At 50.4% G+C, this 23,919-nt stretch overlaps 2 protein-coding genes across 14 annotated transcripts in view; both read left to right on the plus strand.

Moving 5' to 3' along the window:
• The window catches only part of FYTTD1 (forty-two-three domain containing 1), a 28,884-nt gene extending 21,330 nt beyond the window's left edge, over nt 1-7,554 (plus strand). For 3 of the 4 annotated variants that reach the window (XM_060172215.1, XM_007538139.3, XM_016194799.2), the window contains 2 exons: nt 2,919-3,045; nt 5,623-7,554. In XM_060172215.1, the coding sequence (XP_060028198.1) occupies nt 2,919-3,045; nt 5,623-5,721 (226 nt within the window). In that variant the 3' untranslated portion in view covers nt 5,722-7,554. The remainder of the gene's footprint in view (nt 1-2,918; nt 3,046-5,622) is intronic. The other variant, XM_060172216.1, reaches the window with a different exon arrangement.
• Nucleotides 7,555-16,894: 9,340 nt separating this feature from the next.
• LRCH3 (leucine rich repeats and calponin homology domain containing 3) overlaps nt 16,895-23,919 on the plus strand; it is a 106,265-nt gene continuing 99,240 nt past the window's right edge. For all 10 annotated transcript variants that reach the window (XR_009544785.1, XR_009544786.1, XR_009544788.1 and 7 more), the window contains exon 1: nt 16,895-17,174. Coding sequence is in view for 5 of the 10 variants with exons in the window: in XM_060172218.1 (XP_060028201.1) it covers nt 16,913-17,174 (262 nt within the window). In the remaining 5 variants the exon portion in view is untranslated. The remainder of the gene's footprint in view (nt 17,175-23,919) is intronic.

Genomic DNA, 23,919 nt, shown 5'->3' on the forward strand with positions numbered 1-23,919 from the left:
CCCTCTTGATTTCTGTCTAGCAAATAAAGAAAGATACAAAAAATTTAATATTTAGGCAGGTTCCCCCCCCCCCAGCACTATTCAGCTCTGGGTGATGGTGGTATAGGGGATTGAATCTGGGACTTTGAAGTCTCAGGTATGGGGGTCTCTTTGCTTTAGCGTCCAAAGCTTTATCACTGTGCCACCTCCTGGACCATGAGAGTCTCTTTGCATAACCATTATGCTATCCCCCCCACCTTTTTCTTTTTTAAAGTAATAGTTGAATTTCAATGTGGGAATAGTATATTGAAAAGTTGAAAGTAAAAACTCTTGAATCCAGGTTCTACAGCCCTAAAATAATGCCATTTAACAAATTTCATAACTTTATTTGATAATGTATAGCAAATAATATGTATATATACTTTATACTTTCAATGTAGAAAAACAGATAAGTTATTACTATACATTCTTGGCTGCCTTACCCCATCCCAGTACATTTTCTTCTTTTTTTATTTCTCTATTGGAGGATTAATGTTTTACAGTCAACAGTGAATACAATAGTTTGTACATGCTGCCCCAGGATGTTTTCAACATCTTTTTTTTAAAGTATTTTTAAAATTTATTTTCCTTTTTGTTGCCCTTGTTTTTTATTATTGTTGTAGTTATTGTTGTTGTTATTGATGTCGTTGTTTTTGGATAGGACAGAGAGAAATGAAGAGAGGAGGGGAAGATGGGGGAGAGAAAGACAGACACCTGCAGACCTGCTTCACTGCTTGTGAAACGACTCCCCTGCAGGTGGGGAGCCAGGGGCTCGAACCAGGATCTTTACTCCAGTCCTTGCACTTTGCGCCATGTGCGCTTAACCCGGGGCATTATCGCCCAACTCCCTTTTTTTTTTTTTTTATTGTTGTTGTTATTGCTGTCGTTGTTGGATAGGACAGAGAGAAATCAAACAGAGGGGAAGACGGGAAGAGAAAGACAGACACCTGCAGACCTTTTGCACCGCTTGTGAAGCGTCTCCCCCTGCAGGTGAGCCGGGGGTTCGAACCGGTATCCTTATGGCGGTCCTTGTGCTTCGCGCATTTTCAACACCTTTTAAGGACTTAATAGTGTATTCTTTTTTTAAATTATTTTTATTTATTGGATAGAGAAAGCCATAAATCAAGAGGGGAAGGGGTGACAGAGAGGGAGAGAGATAGACACCTGCAACCCTGCTTGCCATTTGCAAAGCTTTCCCCCTGCAGGCAGGGATCAGGGGCTTGAATGCAGGTCCTTGAACATTGTAACGTGCGCTCAGCCAGGTGCTCCACCACCCGGCCCCCATAGTGCTTTCTTTTATCTAGATGACTTTGATTTAACTGCTTCACTGTGTGTATTGCATTATAAGCATTCTTGTCTTATGGGGGTTTTTTATGCAACAGCTTAAAAATATATGTATTTATGTTAATGAGAAAGATACACACAGAGAGAGAACCCAGAGCACTGTTCAGCTGTGGCATATGGGGTGGCGCTGAGGACTGAACCTGAGATTACAGAATCTGAGGCATGAAAATCATCTGCATAACTATTATGCAATTGACCATTTTAATATTTATTTTGGGTAGAGACAGAAACTGAGAGGGATGGGAAAATTAGGGAGGGAGAAAGAGAGAGAGATACCTACAACACTTGCTTCGTCACTCATGCTTCCCCCCTGCAGGTGGGGGGACTGGGCACTTGAACCTGAGTCCTTGTGCACTGAGATATGAGCTCAGTCAGGTGTGCCACCAACTAGCTCCAAGCTCCATTGTAATGACTGAAATGTAAAGAACAGAGGACGAATGTCTGATCTTAGAGGTTGTATTATTTTAGTAGAAGATCAAGACTTGGAACCTCCATCATTCTAAATTGTTGAAAAATGTATAATTTGGGCTGGGAAGATGATCATGCAGAATTTTTTTTGTGATGAGAGAGCTACAGAGAAAAAGATAGAGACCGGAGCCTTGCTTAGCTCTGCCTTAAGGTGGTGCTGGAGGTTGAACCTGGGACCTCGGGGAGACCGCTGCATCATCATTATGCTGTCTCCCCGGCTGTGCAGAAGACTCTGCTTCTCTCCCCCACTCTGGCTTTCTCTGCATATCTCTCATTAAAATAAAATTAGAAAGATAAATTTACTTTCAAAAAGAAAAGTTTATAATAATTTAGTACCCACAAGATAGCTCACTTAAGAGGCTACCTGCTTTGCTGTGCACAGTGTGACCCAGGTTGAGCCCCTCCCTTCCCGTGACCCACGTGGAAGTGCTGTAGCACTGGGGGACTCTATACACTTAGATACATACTGGGGCATTTTTGCAGAGAAACACAGCACGACTTTTCCAACAGTACAGACAGACATGCATTTAGACATACATATGGAAAAGCCCAGTGATGACAAAAAAAAATTAATAGTTCTACTTTAAGGTGCTCTTTAAGTAGACAACATAATGTGTATTCAAAAGACTTTCATGCTTGAGACTTCAAGATCCTTCGGTCCTTGGCACTATCATAAGCCAGATCTGAGCAGTGCTCTGACCTGTCTCTCTCTGTGTATCTTTCTTTCTGTATCGCACACATTAAAATGCAGTATAAGGGTGGGGTAGTTAGCGTAACAGTCACTCAAAAAGATTTGGGCCTGAGGCTCAAATATCCCAGATTCAACCCCCACTGTCACCATAAACTAGAGTTGAGCAGTGCTCTGGCAGAAATTAATTAATTAACATATTTGGTGAGTGATTATATATCATAGTAGATAGAACAGTAAATAAATAAACCAGTTACTTTCAGAAATACAAAATAGTCCTAAGATACTTGAAGATGTGTTCAGGGTTATCTGTTCCCAAATGGTTTCTTTCTATTGATTAAAGTGGTCTGATATCATTCTTTTATTTATTTATTTATTTATTTATTTTTTTTCCTAATAGAACTCAGAAGCCACGATTAACTCGTACTGCTGTTCCCTCATTCTTGACAAAACGGGAGCAATCAGATGTAAAGAAAGTTCCTAAAGGTGTTCCCCTACAATTTGACATAAATAGTGTTGGAAAACAGGTAAAAATTTTCCATGGGCCATTCACTGAAAATATTTTAATAAATCAAATGTCATATAATGAATAGGAAGAGCCCTAAACATCCTCGACTCTAGGAAACCACTAATCTGTTTTATGTCTCTGTGGATTTGCCTCTTTTGAACGTTTGATATAAATGAGTTACGTGGGGCCTTTTATAGCTGGTAGTGCTGTCACTTAGTACAGTATTTTCAAATTCCATCCATACTGTCTCAGTGTTTCACTTTGTTACTGTTCCATCACATGGACACACACCACATTTGACTTGTGCTCATTTACTCCTTGGCCATGGTCACTAGTGCTCCTCTAAATATTCCTTGCAGAATTTTGTGTGGGTTTTCATTTCTCCTTGATAAATACCTAAGAATAGAACTGTTAGGCCATAGCATGATTCTGCCAGCCTTTTGAGAAACTGTGCTGAAGAAATGGCTGCACTGTTTCACTTTCCTGCCATTATGTAGGAACCTACATCTCTCCACATCCCTGCCAGCTATAATATAATACTTAGCTATTATACATCAGCTAACTATCCTCAGGCAAATTGAGTTGTATAGATCACTACCATCTTGACAATTTTTTGAATCTTTTTTTTTTTTTTTTTTGCCTCCAGGGTTATTGCTGGGGCTCGGTGCCTACACCATGAATCCACTGTTCCTGGAGGCCATTTTTTCCCATTGTTGTTGCCCTTGTCCTTGGTGTTATTATTGTTCTTGTTGCTATTGCTGTTGTTGTTGGATAGGGGAAGACAGAGGGGCAGAGAAAGACAGACACCTGCAGACCTGCCTTACCGCCTGTGAAGCGACCCTCCTGCAGGTGGGGAGCCAGGGGCTCGAACTCGGTTCTTTACACCAGTCCTTGCACTTTGTGCCTTGTGCACTTAACCCACTGCGCTACCACCCAACCCCCTTGACAATTTTTGCATCAATTTTGTTTTAGATTTTATTTTTCAACCAGAGAGAGACAAAGAGGCAGAGAACCAGGACACCACTCTGGCACATTCGATGCTGGTGCTCTAACTAGGGATCTCTTGTGTGAGAGCTCAGTGCTGCAGTACCTGCTGGCCGTCAACTTCGCCTTGTGATCTTGAGTCACTTATTTTTTGGTAATTTTGTATATTCTCCAGGACTTCCTGTGTTAAAAATCATGTCATTCTTCCAAGCTTCTTTCCAGTTTTTAAACTTTTTGTTGTCTTCACTATTTGATAGTATCTTCAGTACATTGTTGCGCAGAAACGCAAGAGCGTGTATACTTGCTTTTTTCCTAGACCTGAGGAGAAAGCGCTAAATATTCCACTAAGCAGGTTTTACTTATCATGAGAAATGATAAGAGAGAGAGAAAGAACCAGACATGACTCTGATACATATGTTGCGAGGGGTTGAACTCAGGACCTTTCTTCTTCTCATGCTTGAGAGTCCAATGCCTTATCCACTGCGCCACCTCTTGGACCACTCTGAAAGTTTTCTTCATGAGTGGAAGTTGGATTTTGAAAAATTATTTTTTGGTTGTCTGTTGATATCTATGTGTGAAAACTGAATATAAGAAGGAACAGAAATTGACCAAATTTTTATTATTTTTTAAAATATTTTAGTGGTGCTGGGTTCTCACACATGTGCAAGTCAACCTGTCGCAGGGTAACTTTCCATTCTGTCTTATTTTAAAAAGAAGGCAGAGACAGACAGAAGAATAAGGGCTCATGGTGCTGTGCTCCTCCCCCATGGGGTGCTAGGCTCAGACCCAGGATCTTACACGTTGTGAGGAGCTCTCTCTACACTCTGTTTTTATCTTGCCAGCAGTACTAACTTTCCCTTTAGAAAGAATGAGATATGATTTGGGTATCCTTTCTGTTAATCAAAAAGAAAGATTTAGGGCCTAGAGGTGGTATATACTAGGTAGAATGCCTGACTTGCATTCATGAAGTACCCAGCATCACATGCCAGAGTAATGCTCTGATTCTCTTCCTCTCCAGTAAATAAATCCTGTTTGTTTTTAGGTAGAGGCAGAGAAAGTGAATGAGGCCACAGCACTAGAATTTCCTCTGGTTTATAGAGGTGCTAGAGGTTGAACCTGGAGCCTTCAGTACCTCAAGCATGAAAGTCTTTCTGCATAGCTATATGCTGTCTCCCCACCCCATAAATAAATATTTCAAAAAACTAAATTTTGACTAGGATTTCTGAGACAAACTCACAGGAACTCAAGATAGTTTTAAAAAAAATATTCACAAGTTTGAATGAGTTACTTTTATCAGAGGCATCTCTAGTAGGGCATGTGCAGAACCTGGAAACAATTCCTACAGAGGAATCTTTAGATCTGTGGCTGACACGCATTGCAGTATTGTAGTGTGTAATGCAGTCACAATAGTGATCAATAGATAAGTGTTCTGAGTCACACCACCTGGCTTCAATAAGTTAACTTACCTAATTTCTTAAATTTATTTTATTTGACTTTGATACCAGAGTTATGTGGATTTGCCCACCTGTTCGGCAAGTGTTAGCTTTTGTTACTAGTAATGACTAAAGCAAGTGCGACTGAGTCAACTTGAGGTCTTGTTTCTGTTCTCTAGACGGGGATGACTCTGAATGAGCGATTTGGGATCCTAAAGGAGCAGAGGGCCGCTCTCACGTTCAACAAAGGAGGAGGTCGCTTTGTAACCGTAGGATAGACGCCAAGTCAAAGGGACTTCTTAGTGGTGACGCTGTTTTAAAAGTTGAATTGCTTGGAGAGTTTATCACAGAAATTCAAGAAACTTTCTTTCAAAATATTCACAAGGCTAGATGTTCTTATTTTTGAAGTTTTTTTTTTTATGTGTATAAATAACTCCCTGAAAGAAAACCAGGGATTCTACCAACCTGTTCTATAAGATTTAATTGTTTGCCTAGCCAGAACGATTCTCCTTCTTTGGTACCTCATGCAGCAGAAAGAGGAAAAGCTAGAAGTTGATCATTTTTATGACAGTGGTCTTTAGAACCACATTGCCCTAGCCCAGTCTTTACACTCTGCCATGATAAACCTTGGTCTTCATAAATACTAAGTTGGTCCCTTTGTTGCCGTCCTATCATTTACCTTTTTGTAGTGTTGATGTAACAAATGTAGTTAATGTTTCATTAGAGATATTAAAATTATTAGAACTACAGTTTGAAAGTTTTGAGATTTATTGGAATATGTAGGACTTGGCTCGTTTTGCAGATGCTCTCAGGTGAATTTGCTAGGGCTGTGAATCTTTAGTGTTGAACTTTTAACAAGAATTTTGGCCCCTTGCATTAAGATAGAAGTGATAAATGCCTGTTGACAAAGTTATCTAATAGGGCCTTGGAGAAAGTATTTCAAGGTGTAGAAATTACTCCTGCAGTGAGGTTAGTAAATGAAACAAGCACAGTGTGAGGAGCAGGCTCAAGATGGCACCCAGGAGCAGGCATAGCGTTTTAGGCGATTTGTAGTATTAAGTCTAGTGTCCACTAAGAGTTTTTCAAATGACATTTACAAAAATTAAAATTCTTAAAATGTATCCCTTAGATATTTTGATAGTGAAATTAATATTCCCAGACTTCTTCCTTGTAAAGTTAAAAAGTCTGTAAGTTCTTAAGCTTGCTATATCAAACAGTATATAGCTTCAGAAAGAAAAAAATAAATCCTTATATATGTGACAAAGAAAAATGAAAGATAAGAGTTACATTGTAGCCTTGCTTTATAAAGTTTAGACTATAATGGTGAGAAAACAGTCATTCCCCCACCCCCATCCACTCTGGAGGGGTAAGAGGAATTAGTTTGCTCTGTCAACCTAGCGGTAAGACTTCTCTGATGGTTATATACTATAAATTGTGATGTAATGCCAAAAATGCAGCAGAATATTCCACCTACAAGTTAAAATTTTGGTCATTTTGAAGCTCAACCTGTTTGTTTTGCTATAATGATAAAACTTGAAGTGTTAGTTTCTATAGAGTCTATTATTAATGTTGGTTTTTCCTGTAAACAAAACAAACTTATTGTTCTTGTCTGCTATCATATACTAGACTTCATTGTTATCTTGGGTTACTTGGTTTATACTAGCTATAAATGCTATCAATAACAATTTCATGCTTATACCAAAGAATTAAATCTGATCCTTAATATCTATCTGGTCTTTTGCCAGTAAGTTTACTGTTAAGAGATGACTGGAAGCCAGTCAGTCACACAATCTGAGAATAGATGAGGTCAAGGACTCACTGCAAACAGTCTTACAAGTACAAATGCGCAGGCTTGACCCATGAAGAATGGCTTTTGGGCTGGTCTGAAAGTGCTGGAAATCAACAGAGCATGTGTTTACTGCCTTTAGAAGAGTTTATGAAAATGTGTTATAAAGATGGCTTTCTCCTCTCTCTCTCTCTCTCTCAACTTAAAATATTATGCTGAGTTACTATAATGCAATTTTTTGGAAAATCTTAAAAGTCACCTCTAGTGTTGATATCAAGTGCATCAAGCAACAGTGTCTTTAGTATATTAAACTTTTGCTCTTTCATGCATCTGTAATACTTTTTTCTTTTTAAGTATTAGAAGTTCTTTCCCTTGTTACATCAGAACTCGAATTCTTGAGTGTTTGCGTGTTGTATATAAAGGAGAATATGTTTTTTCTGGAGGGAAGCTTTCTTTTGTTGGAATGTACTCATTCTATTTCAGTTCTGAACAGTTTGGTTTTGTTTTTAAACATGATGCAACTTAAAACTCCCTTTGCATCAAGGTATTTGCAAAACATTGATGCAGTGCATCAAAGAATGAAAGTTTGTATTTCATAAGGAACCTCTTTACACTGTAATATTTGGTGTTTTTGGAAAAGTTACATTTAGATCTATTCTGAAACTGTCCATTTTTAAAAATAAAATGTTACAGGTCTCACATGATTTGTCCTTAGCTATAAAGATGGAATGGTGGTTTTTAGAAGACTATGTTATGAAGAACTATGTTGTGATTACAATTTTTAGTTTGAGAAGTTATCTGCCAACTAAGTTGGTAAATCAGTCTAGAACTACGTGAACTTGACATCTGTTAACCATTTATTTCATTTTTCCAACATAAAATAGCCACGAGTAGTTAAAAGAATCAAATTTACCTACAATGTAGAATATTGAGTTAGATGAGTCTTTAGATATTACCTAGCTTATTCCTTTTTTAATTATTACTAAAGAAAGTGCTTTTAAAAAATATTTTTATTTATTATTGGATGGAGATAGAGAGAAATTGAGAGGGAAAGGGGAGATAGAAAGGGAGGGAGAGAGACAGACACCTGTAGCCCTGCTTCACACTCCTGCTTTCTTCCTGCAGGTGGGGACCAGGGACTTGAACCTGGGCCCTTGTGCGCTGTAATGTGTGCGCTTAACCAGGTGCACCACTGCCTGCCCCCTCCCCTTTGCATCTTAATGAGATACAAGTTTCCAAGACTTGTGTGGCAATAATTCTTTTTGCTTTTCCTTGCTGCCAGGGCTTCACTGGGGCTTGTGTCAGTGGGATTCCACCACTTCCAGCAGGCTGTTCTTTTGATGCCTCAGACAGTGAGAGGGAGATAGGGACAGAAAAGGAGGCATACCACAGCACTGCTTCAGCACTGGTCAAGCCTCCCCTTTGTGTGGCAGGAGCTTGAGCCCAGGTCCTTCTGCATAGCACAAAGTGTGTGCTACCTGTATCTGTAAGTTAGGGAAAAATACATACCTTAAAAGTGTGCGGTGGTTAACACTGACTCAGTGAGTGCGACAAGCAAGTAGAAAGAAACCATAAAGTACTTGGTCAAATAGTTTCTACGTAGAACTAGATACTCTCCTCACCTACTTCCTGTTTCACCTCCCTCAATCACTCTAACCTTATCAGATAAAGTAAGAACTACAAAAGCTGGATAAGGGCAAGGGACCAGCACACCTTAGTCATGGCCCTTTTGGTCACTACCAGGCCAAACCATCACCAGGGCCCTAGTCAGGGAGTTCTGGGATCCCTACATAAATACAATGGGCCTAGACCTCTCTCTCCACCATCACTGGTCATCTCCATCAGGAACATCATCATAAACTCTCTTGGCCTCCCCAGGACCTGCCCTCACGGCAGAGCAGCCATGGTGGGGACTCCCCACTCTCTGCAGGGAGGCCGGTCAGCCTGCTCTGCCCCTCGAGGAAGACGGGTCCGTCCTGACGTGAGAGCAGCCTGGAAGGTTCCAGCTGTGACCATGGACTGTGAGCTCAGACTGACAGGGACTCAGAGGCCACACAGGCTCCTGTGCTGACTGTGAACAGACATAGGCCCTGGGTCAGATCTATGGGGGTTACAGTTAATGGTATTTCTATACTTTAACTATATCTAGGAGCTGCTCTCTGCCCTGATCCAGCTTTCTAGCCCTATTCTCAACTCTGACACCATCTCCCCAGACAAAACTTTTAGCCCATCTGCATGCTAGCTGTCAGGCTCAGGCAAAATTAGTAAAGTCACGAGCCCCTAGAGCTTGCCTAAAATAGACTGTCTAGCTTCTTCCCACATGAAGACCCCTAATTTTATCTACTACAGCTTTACCTTCAAGTTCCTGATTATTAAACAATTTGTTCTGCTTTATATCTTACTGTTTTTTTTTCAGCCACCAAGTTGCAGATGCTGCCATGACACCACACTGCCCTCCCTGGGCAGACGCCCTCACCCATGTGTCCTGGAGCCTCCCCTCCCCAGAGTCCTGCCCCACTAGGGACAGACAGACACAGGCTGGGGGTGTGGGTCCACCTGCCAACACCCATGTCCAGTGGAGAAGCAATGACAGAAGCTAGCACTCCCACCTTCTGCTCCCCGTAGAGAATTTGGGTCCCTGCTCCCAGAGGGATAAAGAACAGGGAAGCTTCCAGTGGAGGGGATGGGACAGGGAGCTCTGGTGGTGGAACTCTGTGGAGTTGTACCCCTGTTATTCCACAGTCTTGTCAAACACAATTAAATCACTAATATGTTAAAAATAGTAAATAATGATAAAGCATGTGCTAGGGTGAGGTAGGCAGCATAAAGGGTATGCAAATGACTTCCATGCCTGGGGCTATGAAGTCCCTGGTTCAATTCCCCACACTATCATAAACCAGAGCTGTGCAGTGCTTTGATTAAAAAAAAAGAGTTGGGCAGTAGCACAGCAGGTTAAGCGCGCGTGGCACAAAGCGCAAGGACCAGCGTAAGGATCCCGGTTCGAGCCCCCGGCTCCCCACCTGCAGGGGAGTCGCTTCACAGGCGGTGAAGCAGGTCTGCAGGTGTCTTGTCTTTCTCTCCCCCTCTCTGTCTTCCCCTCCTCTCTCCATTTCTCTCTGCCCTATCCAATAACAACATCAATAGCAACTATAACAATAAAACAAGGGCAACAAAAGGGAATAAAATTTTTTTTGAAAGAAAACGTGTACTGTTGACAGATGACCCTTCTTGCAGACAGACCACAGAGCCACTCATTTTTGAGCTAAGGAAAGGAAGCACCCAGGCTTATGCCAAGCTGGAGATTGAATCGAAGGTCACCTCCCTGGCCAAGTCATTTTTTTTTTAAACACATCTTTGAATTCTCAGTTAATAAATTGCTTTTGTGAATCTAACATCCCTAGAAATAATGGGATGGTGTGCAGCTTGGCAGGTCACTAACAAGTGATGGTAGTATTTGTAGACATGGAAGTCTGCACTTGCTGTCATGACTATGAAACTTCACTACTTTGTACTGTTGTCATGTTAGACCTTTAAGAAGATGCCTGTTCTTTTTTTTTATTTTTTAATTTATTTTCCTTTTGTTGCCCGGTTTGTTTTTTTATTGTCGTAGTTGTTGTTATTGATGTCATCCTTGTTAGATAGGACAGAGAGAAATGGAGAGAGGAGGGGAAAACGGGGGGAAAGAAAGACACCTGCAGACCTGCTTCACACCTGTGACTCCCCTGCAGGTGGGGACCGGGAGCTCGAACCCAGATTCTTATGCCGGTCCTTGCACTTTGTGCCACCAGCGCTTAATCTGCTGTGCTACCACCTAACTCCCGCCTGAGTTCTTCTTTTTAAAAAAAATTATTTATTAATGAAGAAGATAGGAGGAGAGAAAGAACCAGACATCACTCTGGCACATGTGCTGCCGGGGATCAAACTCAGGACAGGCAGCACTGAGGTTGGGAATTTCACCTTCACTGAGGGAATGAGTGTCACACACTGTGAGCGCAGGCAGCACTGAGGTTGGGGATTTCACCTTCACTGAGGGAATGAGTGTCACACACTGTGAGCACAGGCAACATTTGGTTGGGAATTTCAGCAATGTGTCCTGGAGCCTCCCCTCTCCAGAGCCCTACCCCACTAGGGAAAGACAGACAGACACTGGCTCGGACTGTGGATCCACCTGCCAACAACCACGTCCAGTGGAGAAGCCAGACCTCCCACCTTCTGCTCCCCATAAAGAATTTGGGTCCATGCTCCCAGAGGGATAAAGTACAGGGAAGCTTCCAATGGAGAGGAGGGACATGGAACTCTGGTGGTGGGAACTGTGTGGAATTGGCCCCCTTTTATCCTACAGTCTTGTCAATCATTATTAAATCAATAATAAAATAAATTGAGAGAGAAGGGGGAGGTAGAGGGAGAGGAGGGGAAAGGAGAGAAACCTGCAGCCCTGATTTACCACTTGTGAAGCTTCCCCTTGCAGGTGGGTCAGGGGGTTACATACCCCAATCCAGGTTCTGTTTGCATAACTGTTATGCTATCTTCCCTGCCCCAGGTTCTGTACTTTACTTTTTATTACCATATATATATATATATATATATATATATATATATATATATATGTATATATATAATTTATTTTTTTTAACCAGAGCCCTGTTCAGCTCTGGCTTATGGTGATGCAGGAGATTGAACCTGGGACTTTGGAGCCTCAGGCATGAGAGTCTGTTTGCATAACCATTATGCTATCTACCCTCCGCCCTGTACTTTACATTTTAAGAGAATGGAACTAGCCGAGATTTTAATCTTACAACTTTAAATTTACTAAAGGGAAGTTGTGGTCTGGGAGGTGCTGCTGTGGATAAAGCATTGGACTCTCAACCATGAGGTCCCAGTTCAGTCCCCAGCAGCACAGATGCTACCGTGATGCCAACTTATTTTGCTGGGTGTAGGGAAATTGTGAGGATACGGTTGAGCATGGTGTGGGACCTCCTATTAAAAATGGGAGTCTGACGGCAAACCTTTTCCTGTTAGTTTCTCTCTACTTGAGATTGAGCGTGGAGGGAAAACAACCACCAGGAAATGTCTCCTCTGAAGCCTCCCTGCTTCACAAAGGACCCTGCATGCAGCCCATCTCCTTGTTCTCAAACCAGTTGGTTCGTGTACTCAGAAGTTAACAGAAGTCCGTCTTCTGTGACCATACATGGCCCACACATCAGTGCTCTGCTCTGGCAAACTATAACCAGGGACATCCTCTTTACTCCCAACCCACTCCGGACCTTCTAATCCTACACGCTTGATCTCCTCTCTTAAGGCTCCTGTCTGCTAGTTATTGATAACCCTACTTCCTTCATTCCTTCGATCAACTAAACCCCTTGTTCAACATTTACTAGGGATGCTCTGACCTTTTCTCAACGCCCCATTTCTCTTGGTCCCTCTTCTCCAAAACCATATGTGGATGGATAACTTGCTTCCTCCTACAACCCCTTATAAACCCGACTCTGCTGTTCAATAAATGGATTGTGCATGAAACATTCCCCTAGAGATCCCTGGTACATTCCTTGCACTTACACAGGGAAAGACCCGGCACTCACTCCTGCTGCACTGGAACATTCTCTTAGCCCCCGCATCCGGTGCACAACAGAGAGGTAAAGCCAGGAGTTTGTGCCCAGGAAGAGGCCCCACCCACCAAAACCCGAAAGCAGGACTTGGTTCTTCTCTCCTCCCATCTTTCTAATTAATAAAATAGTTTTATTTTAATATTTTTTAAATTTATTTTCCTTTTCGTTGCCCTTGTTGTTTTTATCATTGTTGTGATTATTATTATTGCTGTCATTGCTCAGCACCCAGTCTGCACCTAAACCCCGGGGGACACCCAGCCTCAGTGCTCAGCACCCAGTCTGCACCTAAACCCCGGGGGACACTCAGCCTCAGTGCTCAGCACCCAGTCTGCACCTAAACCCCGGGGGACACTCAGCCTCAGTGCTCAGCACCCAGAATGCACCTAAACCCCGGGGGGACACCCAGCCTCAGTGCTCAGCACCCAGTCTGCACCTAAACCCCGGAGGACACCCAGCCTCAGTGCTCAGCACCCAGTCTGCACCTAAACCCCGGGGGAACACCCAGCATCAGTGCTCAGCACCTAGTCTGCACCTAAACCCCAGGGGACAATCAGCCTCAGTGCTCAGCACCCAGTCTGCGCCTAAACCCCAGGGAATAATCAGCATCGGTGCTCAGCACCCAGTCTGCACCTAAACCCTGGGGGACACTCAGCTTCAGTGCTCAGCACCCAGTCTGCACCTAAACCCCGGGGGACAATCAGCCTCAGTGCTCAGCACCCAGTCCATACCTAAATCCAGGGGGACACCCAGCCTCAGTGCTCAGCACCCAATCTGCACCTAAACCCCGGGGGACAATCAGCCTCAGTGCTCAGCACCCAGTCCATACCTAAATCCAGGGGGACACCCAGCCTCAGTGCTCAGCACCCAGTCTGCACCTAAACGCCGGGGGACAATCAGCCTCAGTGCTCACCACCCAGTCTGCACCTAAAGGCCGGGGGACAATCAGCCTCAGTGCTCACCACCCAGTCTGCACCTAAACCCCGGGGGACACACAGCCTCAGTGCTCAGCACCCAGTCTGCACTTAATCTCGGGGAACACCCAGCCACAGTGCTCAGCACCCAGTCTGCACCTAAACCCCGGGGGACAATCAGCCTCAGTGCTCAGCACCCAGTCTGCACCTAAACCCCGGGGGACAATCAGCCTCAGTGCTCAGCACCCAGTCTGCACCTAAACCCCGGGGGACACACAGCCTCAGTGCTCAGCACCCAGTCTGCACCTAAACCCCGGGGGACACACAGCCTCAAAGCTCAGCACCCAGTCTGCACTTAATCCCGGGGGACACTCAGCCTCAGTGCTCAGCACCCAATCTGCACCTAAACCCCGGGGGACAATCAGCCTCAGTGCTCAGCACCCAGTCTGCACCTAAACCCCGGGGGGACACATAGCATCAGTGCTCAGCACCTAGTCTGCACCTAAACCCCGGGGGGACACCCAGCCACAGTGCTCAGCACCCAGTCTGCACCTAAACCCCGGGGGACAACCAGCCTCAGTGCTCAGCACCCAGTCTGCACCTAAATCCTGGGGGACAATCAGCCTCAGTGCTCAGCACCCAGTCTGCACCTAAATCCTGGGGGACAATCAGCCTCAGTGCTCAGCACCCAGTCTGCACCTAAACCCCAGGGGACACTCAGCCTCAGTGCTCAGCACCCTGTCTGTACCTAAACCCCAGGGGACACCCAACCTCAGTGCTAGCACCCAGTATGCACCTAAACCCCGGGGGACAATCAGCCTCAGTGCTCACCACCCAGTCTGCACCTAAACCCCGGGGGGACACCAAGCCTCAGTGCTCAGCACCCAGTCTGCACCTAAACCCCGGGGGACACCCAGCCTCAGTGCTCAGCACCCAGTCTGCACCTAAACCCCGGGGGACACCCAGCCTCAGTGCTCAGCACCCAGTCTGCACCTAAACACCGGGGGACACCCAGCCTCAGTGCTCAGCACCCAGTCTGCACCTAAACCCCCGGGGACACTCAGCCTCAGTGCTCAGCACCCAGTCTGCACCTAAACCCCGGGGGACACTCAGCATCAGTGCTCAGCACCTAGTCTGCACCTAAACCCCGGGGGACACTCAGCCTCAGTGCTCAGCACCCAGTCTGCACCTAAACACCGGGGGGACACCCAGCCTCAGTGCTCAGCACCCAGTCTGCAATAAACCCCGGGGGACACCCAGCCTCAGTGCTCAGCACCCAGTCTGCACCTAAACCCCGGGGGACACCCAGCCTCAGTGCTCAGCACCCAGTCTGCACCTAACCCCGGGGGCACACTCAGCCTCAGTGCTCAGCACCTAGTCTGCACCTGAACCCCGGGGGACACCCAGCCTCAGTGCTCAGCACCCAGTCTGCACCTAAACCCCGGGGGACACCCAGCCTCAGTGCTCAGCACCCAGTCTGCACTTAATCTCGGGGGACAATCAGCCTCAGTGCTCAGCACCCAGTCTGCACCTAAACCCCAGGGGACACCCAGCCTCAGTGCTCAGCACCCAGTCTGCACCTAACCCCGGGGGGACACTCAGCCTCAGTGCTCAGCACCTAGTCTGCACCTGAACCCCGGGGGACACCCAGCCTCAGTGCTCAGCACCCAGTCTGCACCTAACCCCGGGGGGACACTCAGCCTCAGTGCTCAGCACCCAGTCTGCACTTAATCTCGGGGGACAATCAGCCTCAGTGCTCAGCACCTAGTCTGCACCTGAACCCCAACCCCGGGGGACACCCAGCATCAGTGCTCAGCACCCAGTCTGCACCTAAACCCCAGGGGACACCCAGCCTCAGTGCTCAGCACCCAGTCTGCACCTAAACCCCGGGGGACACCCAACCTCAGCGCTCAGCACCCAGTCTGCATCTAAACCCCGGGGGACACCCAACCTCAGCGCTCAGCACCCAGTCTGCACCTAAACCCCGGGGGACACCCAACCTCAGCGCTCAGCACCCAGTCTGCACCTAAACCCCGGGGGACACCCAACCTCAGCGCTCAGCACCCAGTCTGCACCTAAACCCCGGGGGACACCCAACCTCAGCGCTCAGCACCTAGCCTTCACACCCCCAGGGATTCCCCAGCCTCAGTGCTCAGCACCCAGCCTCAGTGCTCAGCACCTAGCCTTCACACCCCCAGGGATCCCCCAGCCTCAGTGCTCAGCACCCGCCTGCACGGAAACGCGTCTGCCTCTGGCGGGAGGGCGATCCGGAGGCCCTGCGGTTGCAGACGGCGGTGTGGACCCGGAGCTCTCCAGGCGGCCGCGCCACGCAGCCCCCCAGCGCAGCACAGGTCGGCCCAGCTCCGGTGCGCATGCGCCCGCCTTGGGTCTGAGCCCCGCCCCGCGCGCTCAGTTCCGCCCCCCCAGTTCGTGGTGCGCCTGCGCCTGGCGGGTGTCTCCGCCCTACGCTACCCTGTCGGTCTGCGCAGCTCTGCCCCGCCCAGCTGCAGGGGGGCCGCCCCCGCCCTCCTCAGCCCCGCCACGTAAGGCTCTGCCCCGCCCGGTTTCCGCCCAGTCCCGCCCTCCTCAGCCCCGACCACCCGGTTAAGCCTCTCCATCCCCCGCCCACCTCAGCCCCGTCCCAGACAGCTCTGCCCTCCCGACCCCGCCCTCCTAACCCCGCCCCCTGAACAGCCCCGCCCCCGGTTCAGCCCCACCCCGGCTCAGACCCCCCCCAGCTCAGCCCCACCCCCGGATCAGCCCCGCCCCGGCTCACCCCACCTCGCCTCAGTCCCGCCCCCCAGATCAGCCCCGCCCCGGCTCAGCCCCGCCCCCGTGCCAGCCCCGCCCCGTCCCAGCCCCGCCCCGTAGCAGCCCCGCCCCCGGCTCAGCCCCGCCCCGGCTCAGCCCCGCCCCCGTATCAACCCCGCCTCTTATCAGCCACGCCCCTCAGATCAGCCCCGCCCCGGATCAGCCCCGCCCCCGTCCCAGCCCCGCCCCGTCCCAGTCCCGCCACGTAGCAGCCCCGCCCCCGTAGCAGCCCCACCCCTTATCAGCCACGCCCCCAGATCAGCCCCGCCTCCGTCCCAGCCCCGCCCCCCGGCTCAGCCCCGCCCGGCTCGGGGAGCGCATGCGCTGGTCTCGCGGCCGCGGCGTCGGCGGGGAAATGGCTGCCGCGGGCCTGGTGGCGGTAGCTGCTGCAGCGGAGAGCTGTGGTTCAGCGGCGCCGGGGGCCCCACCGTCCACGCTGAGCTGCGGCTCGAGCTCTGGGGCCGCGCCTGGTCCCTCCCCCGGATCCTGGAGCCGCTCCCTGGACCGAGCGCTGGAGGAGGCGGCGCTCACCGGGGTGCTGAGCCTCAGCGGCCGGAAACTGAGGGAGTTTCCTCGGGCGGCTGCCAGTCGCGACCTGACGGACACGGTCCGCGCGGGTGAGGGTTGAGGTCGGGGGTCACGGTCTACGCGGGTGAGAGTCGAGGTCGGGGGTCACGGTCCGCGCGGGTGAGGGTCGGGGTCGGGGGTCACGGTCTGCGCGGGTGAGGGTCGGGGTCGGGGGTCACGATCCGCGCGGGTGAGGGTCGGGGTCGGGGGTCACGGTCCGCGCGGGTGAGGGTCGGGGTCGGGGGTCACGGTCTGCGCGGGTGAGGGTCGGGGTCGGGGGTCACGGTCTGCGCGGGTGAGGGTCGGGGTCGGGGGTCACGGTCCGCGCGGGTGAGGGTCGGGGTCGGGGGTCACGGTCTGCGCGGGTGAGAGTCGAGGTCGGGGGTCACGGTCCGCGCGGGTGAGGGTCGGGGTCGGGGGTCATGGTCTGCGCCGGTGAGGGTCGGGGTCGGGGGTCACGGTCCGCGCGGGTGAGGGTCGGGGTCGGGGGTCACGGTCCGCGCGGGTGAGGGTCGGGGTCGGGGGTCACGGTCTGCAGCGGTGAGGGTCGGGGTCGGGGGTCACGGTCCGCGCGGGTGAGGGTCGGGGTCGGGGGTCACGGTCCGCGCGGGTGAGGGGTCTAGGCCGGGACCCTGATACCGTCGTCGGTGCTGATCTCTGATTTATCTTGGGTGCTTACCTCGTCCTGGGCGCTGGCCTCTTAGCGAAGTGGTGCTCCGAGCATCTCTGGGCAAAGCCTGACGGAGGCTGGGCGGTGCTCTCCTGGGGCTGCAGCGACACACCTTAGTCTCCCCCTGTGACTGCAGTGGACACACCTTAGTCTCCCCTGTGACTGCAGTGGACACACCTTAGTCTCCCCTGTGACTGCAGTGGACACACCTTAGTCTCCCCTGTGTCTGCAGTGGACACGCCTTAGTCTCCCCCTGTGACTGCAGTGGACACACCTTAGTCTCCCCTGTGACTGCAGTGGACACACCTTAGTCTCCCCTGTGACTGCAGTGGACACACCTTAGTCTCCCCCTGTGACTGCAGTGGACGCACCTTAGTCTCCCCCTGTGACTGCAGTGGACACACCTTAGTCTCCCCCTGTGACTGCAGTGGACACACCTTAGTCTCCCCCTGTGACTGCAGTGGACACACCTTAGTCTCCCCCTGTGACTGCAGTGGACACACCTTAGTCTCCCCCTGTGACTGCAGTGGACACACCTTAGTCTCCCCCTGTGACTGCAGTGGACACACCTTAGTCTCCCCTGTGACTGCAGTGGACACGCCTTAGTCTCCCCTGTGACTGCAGTGGACACGCCTTAGTCTCCCCCTGTGACTGCAGTGGACACACCTTAGTCTCCCCTGTGACTGCAGTGGACACACCTTAGTCTCCCCCTGTGTCTGCAGTGGACACGCCTTAGTCTCCCCCTGTGACTGCAGTGGACACGCCTTAGTCTCCCCCTGTGACTGCAGTGGACACGCCTTAGTCACCCCTGTGACTGCAGTGGACACGCCTTAGTCTCCCCCTGTGACTGCAGTGGACACACCTTAGTCTCCCCCTGTGACTGCAGTGGACACACCTTAGTCTCCCCCTGTGACTGCAGTGGACACACCTTAGTCTCCCCTGTGACTGCAGTGGACACACCTTAGTCTCCCCTGTGACTGCAGTGGACACGCCTTAGTCTCCCCCTGTGACTGCAGTGGATACACCTCAGTCTCCCCTTGTGTGTGCAGTGGACACGCCTTAGTCTCCCCCTGTGACTGCAGTGGACACTCCTTAGTCTCCCCTGTGTCTGCAGTGGACACGCCTTAGTCTCCCCTGTGACTGCAGTGGACACACCTTAGTCTCCCCCTGTGACTGCAGTGGACACACCTTACTCTCCCCTGTGACTGCAGTGGACACACCTTACTCTCCCCCTGTGACTGCCGTGGACACACCTTAGTCTCCCCCGTGACTGCAGTGGACACACCTTAGTCTCCCCCTGTGACTGCAGTGGACACGCCTTAGTCTCCCCCTGTGACTGCAGTGGACACACCTTAGTCTCCCCTGTGACTGCAGTGGACACACCTTAGTCTCCCCCTGTGTCTGCAGTGGACACGCCTTAGTCTCCCCTGTGTCTGCAGAAGACACGCCTTAGTCTCCCCTGTGACTGCAGTGGACACGCCTTAGTCTCCCCTGTGACTGCAGTGGACACAGCTTAGTCTCCCCTGTGACTGCAGTGGACACACCTTAGTCTCCCCCTGTGTCTGCAGTGGACACGCCTTAGTCTCCCCTGTGACTGCAGTGGACACACCTTAGTCTCCCCCTGTGACTGCAGTGGACACGCCTTAGTCTCCCCCTGTGACTGCAGTGGACACACGTTAGTCTCCCCCTGTGACTGCAGTGGACATGCCTTAGTCTCCCCCTGTGTCTGCAGTGGACACACCTTAGTCTCCCCCTGTGACTGCAGCGACACACCTTAGTCTCCCCCTGTGACTGCAGTGGACACACCTTAGTCTCCCCTGTGACTGCTGTGGACACACCTTAGTCTCCCCTGTGACTGCAGTGGACACACCTTAGTCTCCCCCTGTGACTGCAGTGGACACGCCTTAGTCTCCCCTGTGTCTGCAGTGGACACACCTTAGTCTCCCCTGTGTCTGCAGTGGACACACTTTAGTCTTCCCCTGTGACTGCAGTGGACACGCCTTAGTCTCCCCTGTGTCTGCAGTGGACACACCTTAGTCTCCCCTGTGACTGCAGTGGACAAACTTTAGTCTTCCCCTGTGACTGCAGTGGACACGCCTTAGTCTCCCCTGTGTCTGCAGTGGACACACCTTAGTCCCCCCTGTGTGTGCAGTGGACACACCTTAGTCTACCCTGTGTGTGCAGTGGACACACCTTAGTCTCCCCTGTGTCTGCAGTGGACACGCCTCAGTCTCCCCCTGTGTGTGCAGTGGACACGCCTTAGTCTCCCCCTGTGACTGCAGTGGATACACCTCAGTCTCCCCCTGTGTGTGCAGTGGACACGCCTTAGTCTCCCCCTGTGACTGCAGTGGATACACCTCAGTCTCCCCCTGTGTGTGCAGTGGACACGCCTTAGTCTCCCCCTGTGACTGCAGTGGACACGCCTTAGTCTCCCCTGTGTCTGCAGTGGACACACCTTAGTCTCCCCTGTGTGTGCAGTGGACACGCCTTAGTCTCCCCTGTGTCTGCAGTGGACACAGCTTAGTCTCCCCTGTGTGTGCAGTGGACACGCCTTAGTCTCCCCCTGTGACTGCAGTGGACACACCTTAGTCTCCCCTGTGACTGCTGTGGACACACCTTAGTCTCCCCTGTGACTGCAGTGGACATGCCTTAGTCTCCCCCTGTGTCTGCAGTGGACACACCTTAGTCTCCCCCTGTGACTGCAGCGACACACCTTAGTCTCCCCCTGTGACTGCAGTGGACACACCTTAGTCTCCCCTGTGACTGCAGTGGACACACTTTAGTCTTCCCCTGTGACTGCAGTGGACACGCCTTAGTCTCCCCTGTGTCTGCAGTGGACACACCTTAGTCTCCCCTGTGTGTGCAGTGGACACACCTTAGTCTCCCCTGTCTCTGCAGTGGACACACCTCAGTCTCCCCCTGTGTGTGCAGTGGACACGCCTTAGTCTCCCCCTGTGTCTGCAGTGGACACACCTTAGTCTCCCCCTGTGACTGCAGTGGACACGCCTTAGTCTCCCCTGTGTCTGCAGTGGACACACCTTAGTCTCCCCTGTGTCTGCAGTGGACACGCCTTAGTCTCCCCTGTGTCTGCAGTGGACACACCTTAGTCTCCCCTGTGTTTGCAGTGGACACACCTTAGTCTCCCCTGTGTCTGCAGTGGACACACCTTAGTCTCCCCCTGTGTCTGCAGTGGACACGCCTTAGTCTCCCCCTGTGACTGCAGTGGACACACCTTAGTCTCCCCCTGTGTCTGCAGTGGACACACCTTAGTCTCCCCCTTGTCTGCAGTGGACACACCTTAGTCTCCCCCTGTGACTGCAGTGGACACGCCTTAGTCTCCCCTGTGTCTGCAGTAGACACGCCTTAGTCTCCCCTGTGTCTGCAGTGGACACACCTTAGTCTCCCCTGTGTGTGCAGTGGACACACCTTAGTCTCCCCTGTGTCTGCAGTGGACACACATCAGTCTCCCCCTGTGTGTGCAGTGGACACGCCTTAGTCTCCCCCTGTGACTGCAGTGGATACACCTCAGTCTCCCCCTGTGTGTGCAGTGGACATGCCTTAGTCTCCCCCTGTGTCTGCAGTGGACACACCTTAGTCTCCCCCTGTGACTGCAGCGACACACCTTAGTCTCCCCCTGTGACTGCAGTGGACACACCTTAGTCTCCCCTGTGACTGCTGTGGACACACTTTAGTCTTCCCCTGTGACTGCAGTGGACACACCTTAGTCTCCCCTGTGTCTGCAGTGGACACACCTTAGTCTCCACCTGTGACTGCAGCGTCACACCTTAGTCTCCCCCTGTGACTGCAGTGGACACACCTTAGTCTCCCCTGTGACTGCTGTGGACACACCTTAGTCTCCCCTGTGACTGCAGTGGACACACTTTAGTCTTCTCCTGTGACTGCAGTGGACACGCCTTAGTCTCCCCTGTGTCTGCAGTGGACACACCTTAGTCTCCCCTGTGTGTGCAGTGGACACACCTTAGTCTCCCCTGTGACTGCAGTGGACACACCTCAGTCTCCCCTGTGTCTGCAGTGGACACACCTCAGTCTTCCCTGTGTCTGCAGTGGACACACCTCAGTCTTCCCTGTGTCTGCAGTGGACACACCTCAGTCTCCCCTGTGACTGCAGTGGACACACCTTAGTCTCCCCTGTGACTGCAGTGGACACACCTTAGTCTCCCCTGTGACTGCAGTGGACACACCTCAGTCTCCCCTGTGTCTGCAGTGGACACACCTCAGTCTCCCCTGTGTCTGTAGTGGACACACTTCAGTCTCCCCTGTGTCTGCAGTGGACACACCTCAGTCTCCCCCTGTGTCTGCAGTGGACACACCTCAGTCTCCCCCTCTGACTGCAGTGGACACACCTCAGTCTCCCCCTGTGACTGTAGTGGACACACCTTAGTCTCCCCCTGTGACTGCAGTGGACACACCTCAGTCTCCCCTGTGACTGCTGTGGACACACCTTAGTCTCCCCCTGTGTCTGCAGTGGACACACCTTAGTCTCCCCCTGTGACTGCAGCGACACACCTTAGTCTCCCCCTGTGACTGCAGTGGTCACACCTTAGTCTCCCCTGTGTCTGCAGTGGACACACTTTAGTCTTCCCCTGTGACTGCAGTAGACACACCTTAGTCTCCCCCTGTGACTGCAGTGGACACACCTTAGTCTCCCCTGTGACTGCAGTGGACACACTTTAGTCTCCCCTGTGACTGCAGTGGACACGCCTTAGTCTCCCCTGTGACTGCAGTGGACACACCTTAGTCTCCCCTGTGTCTGCAGTGGACACACCTTAGTCTCCCCTGTGTCTGCAGTGGACACACGTTAGTCTCCCTTCCCTGTGGGCTGCAGTGGACATACCTTTGCCCTTCCGGGATACCTGCAAGCCCTTAGATATGTGGGATGCCAAGCTGATTTTGCTTAATTTGAGACTGTAACTCCCTCTTACTAAGTCAGTGTTACCATAGCTGACAAGTATTTTTGAAATTTTTTTATTAATGATTAATGATGGTTTACAAGGTTGTAGTATCAAAGGGCTACAACTCCACACAGTTCCCACCACCAGAGTTCCATGTCCTATCCCCTTCATTGGAAGCATCCCTATTCTTTATCCCTCTGGTAATGTGGACCAAAATTCTTTTTTTTTTTTTTCCCCTCCAGGGTTATTGCTGGGCTCGGTGCCTGCACCATGAATCCACTGCTCCTGGAGGCCATTTTCCCCCCTTTTTGTGCCCTAGTTGGTGCAGCCTCGTTGCGGTTATTATTGCCATTGTTGACGTTGCTTTGTTGTTGGATAGGACAGAGAGAAATGGAGAGAGGAGGGTAAGACAGAGAGGTGAGAGAAAGATAGACACCTGCAGACCTGCTTCACCGCACGTGAAGCGACTCCCCTGCAGGTGGGTAGCCGGGGGCCTCAACTGGGATCCTTACGCTGGTCCCTGCGCTTTGCGCCACGTGCGCTTAACCCACTGCGCCATTGCCTGACTCCCCAAAATTCTTTATGGGGTGCAGAATGTGGGAGTTCTGGCTTCTTTTTTAAAAAAATATTTTAATATTCCCTTTTTTTGCCCTTATTATTTTATTGTTGTAGTCGTTGGATAGGATAGAGAGAAATGGAGAGAGGAGAGGAAGACAGAGGGGGAGAGAAAGAGACACCTGCAGACCTGCTTCACCACTTGTGAAGCGACTCCCCTGCAGGTGGGGAGCGGGATCCTTAAGCCAGTCCTTGCACTTTGTACCACGTGCGCTTAACCCACTGGGCTTAACCCGACTCCTGAGTTCTGGCTTCTGTCATTGCTTCTTACTGGACATAGGTGTTGGCAGGTGGACCCCCACCCCCAGCCTGTGTCTGTCTGTCCCTAGTGAGGCAGAATCTCTGGGGAGGGGAGGCTCCAGGACACATGGTGAGGGCGTCTGCCCAGGGAGGTCAGGTTGGTGTCATGGCAGCATCTGCACCTTGGTGGCTGAAAAGCAGTAAGATATAAAGCAGGACAAATTGTTTTATAATCAGTAGCCCAAAAGCAGGAACAGAGCAGATGAAACTAGGGGTCTTCATGTGGGAAGAAGCTAGAAAGTCTATTTTAGGTATGTTCTAGGGCCCATGACTTTACTAATTTTTGCCTAGGCCTGA

Source organism: Erinaceus europaeus, chromosome 14 (assembly GCF_950295315.1).
Source record: "Erinaceus europaeus chromosome 14, mEriEur2.1, whole genome shotgun sequence".
NCBI classification, from domain to species: domain Eukaryota; kingdom Metazoa; phylum Chordata; class Mammalia; order Eulipotyphla; family Erinaceidae; genus Erinaceus; species Erinaceus europaeus.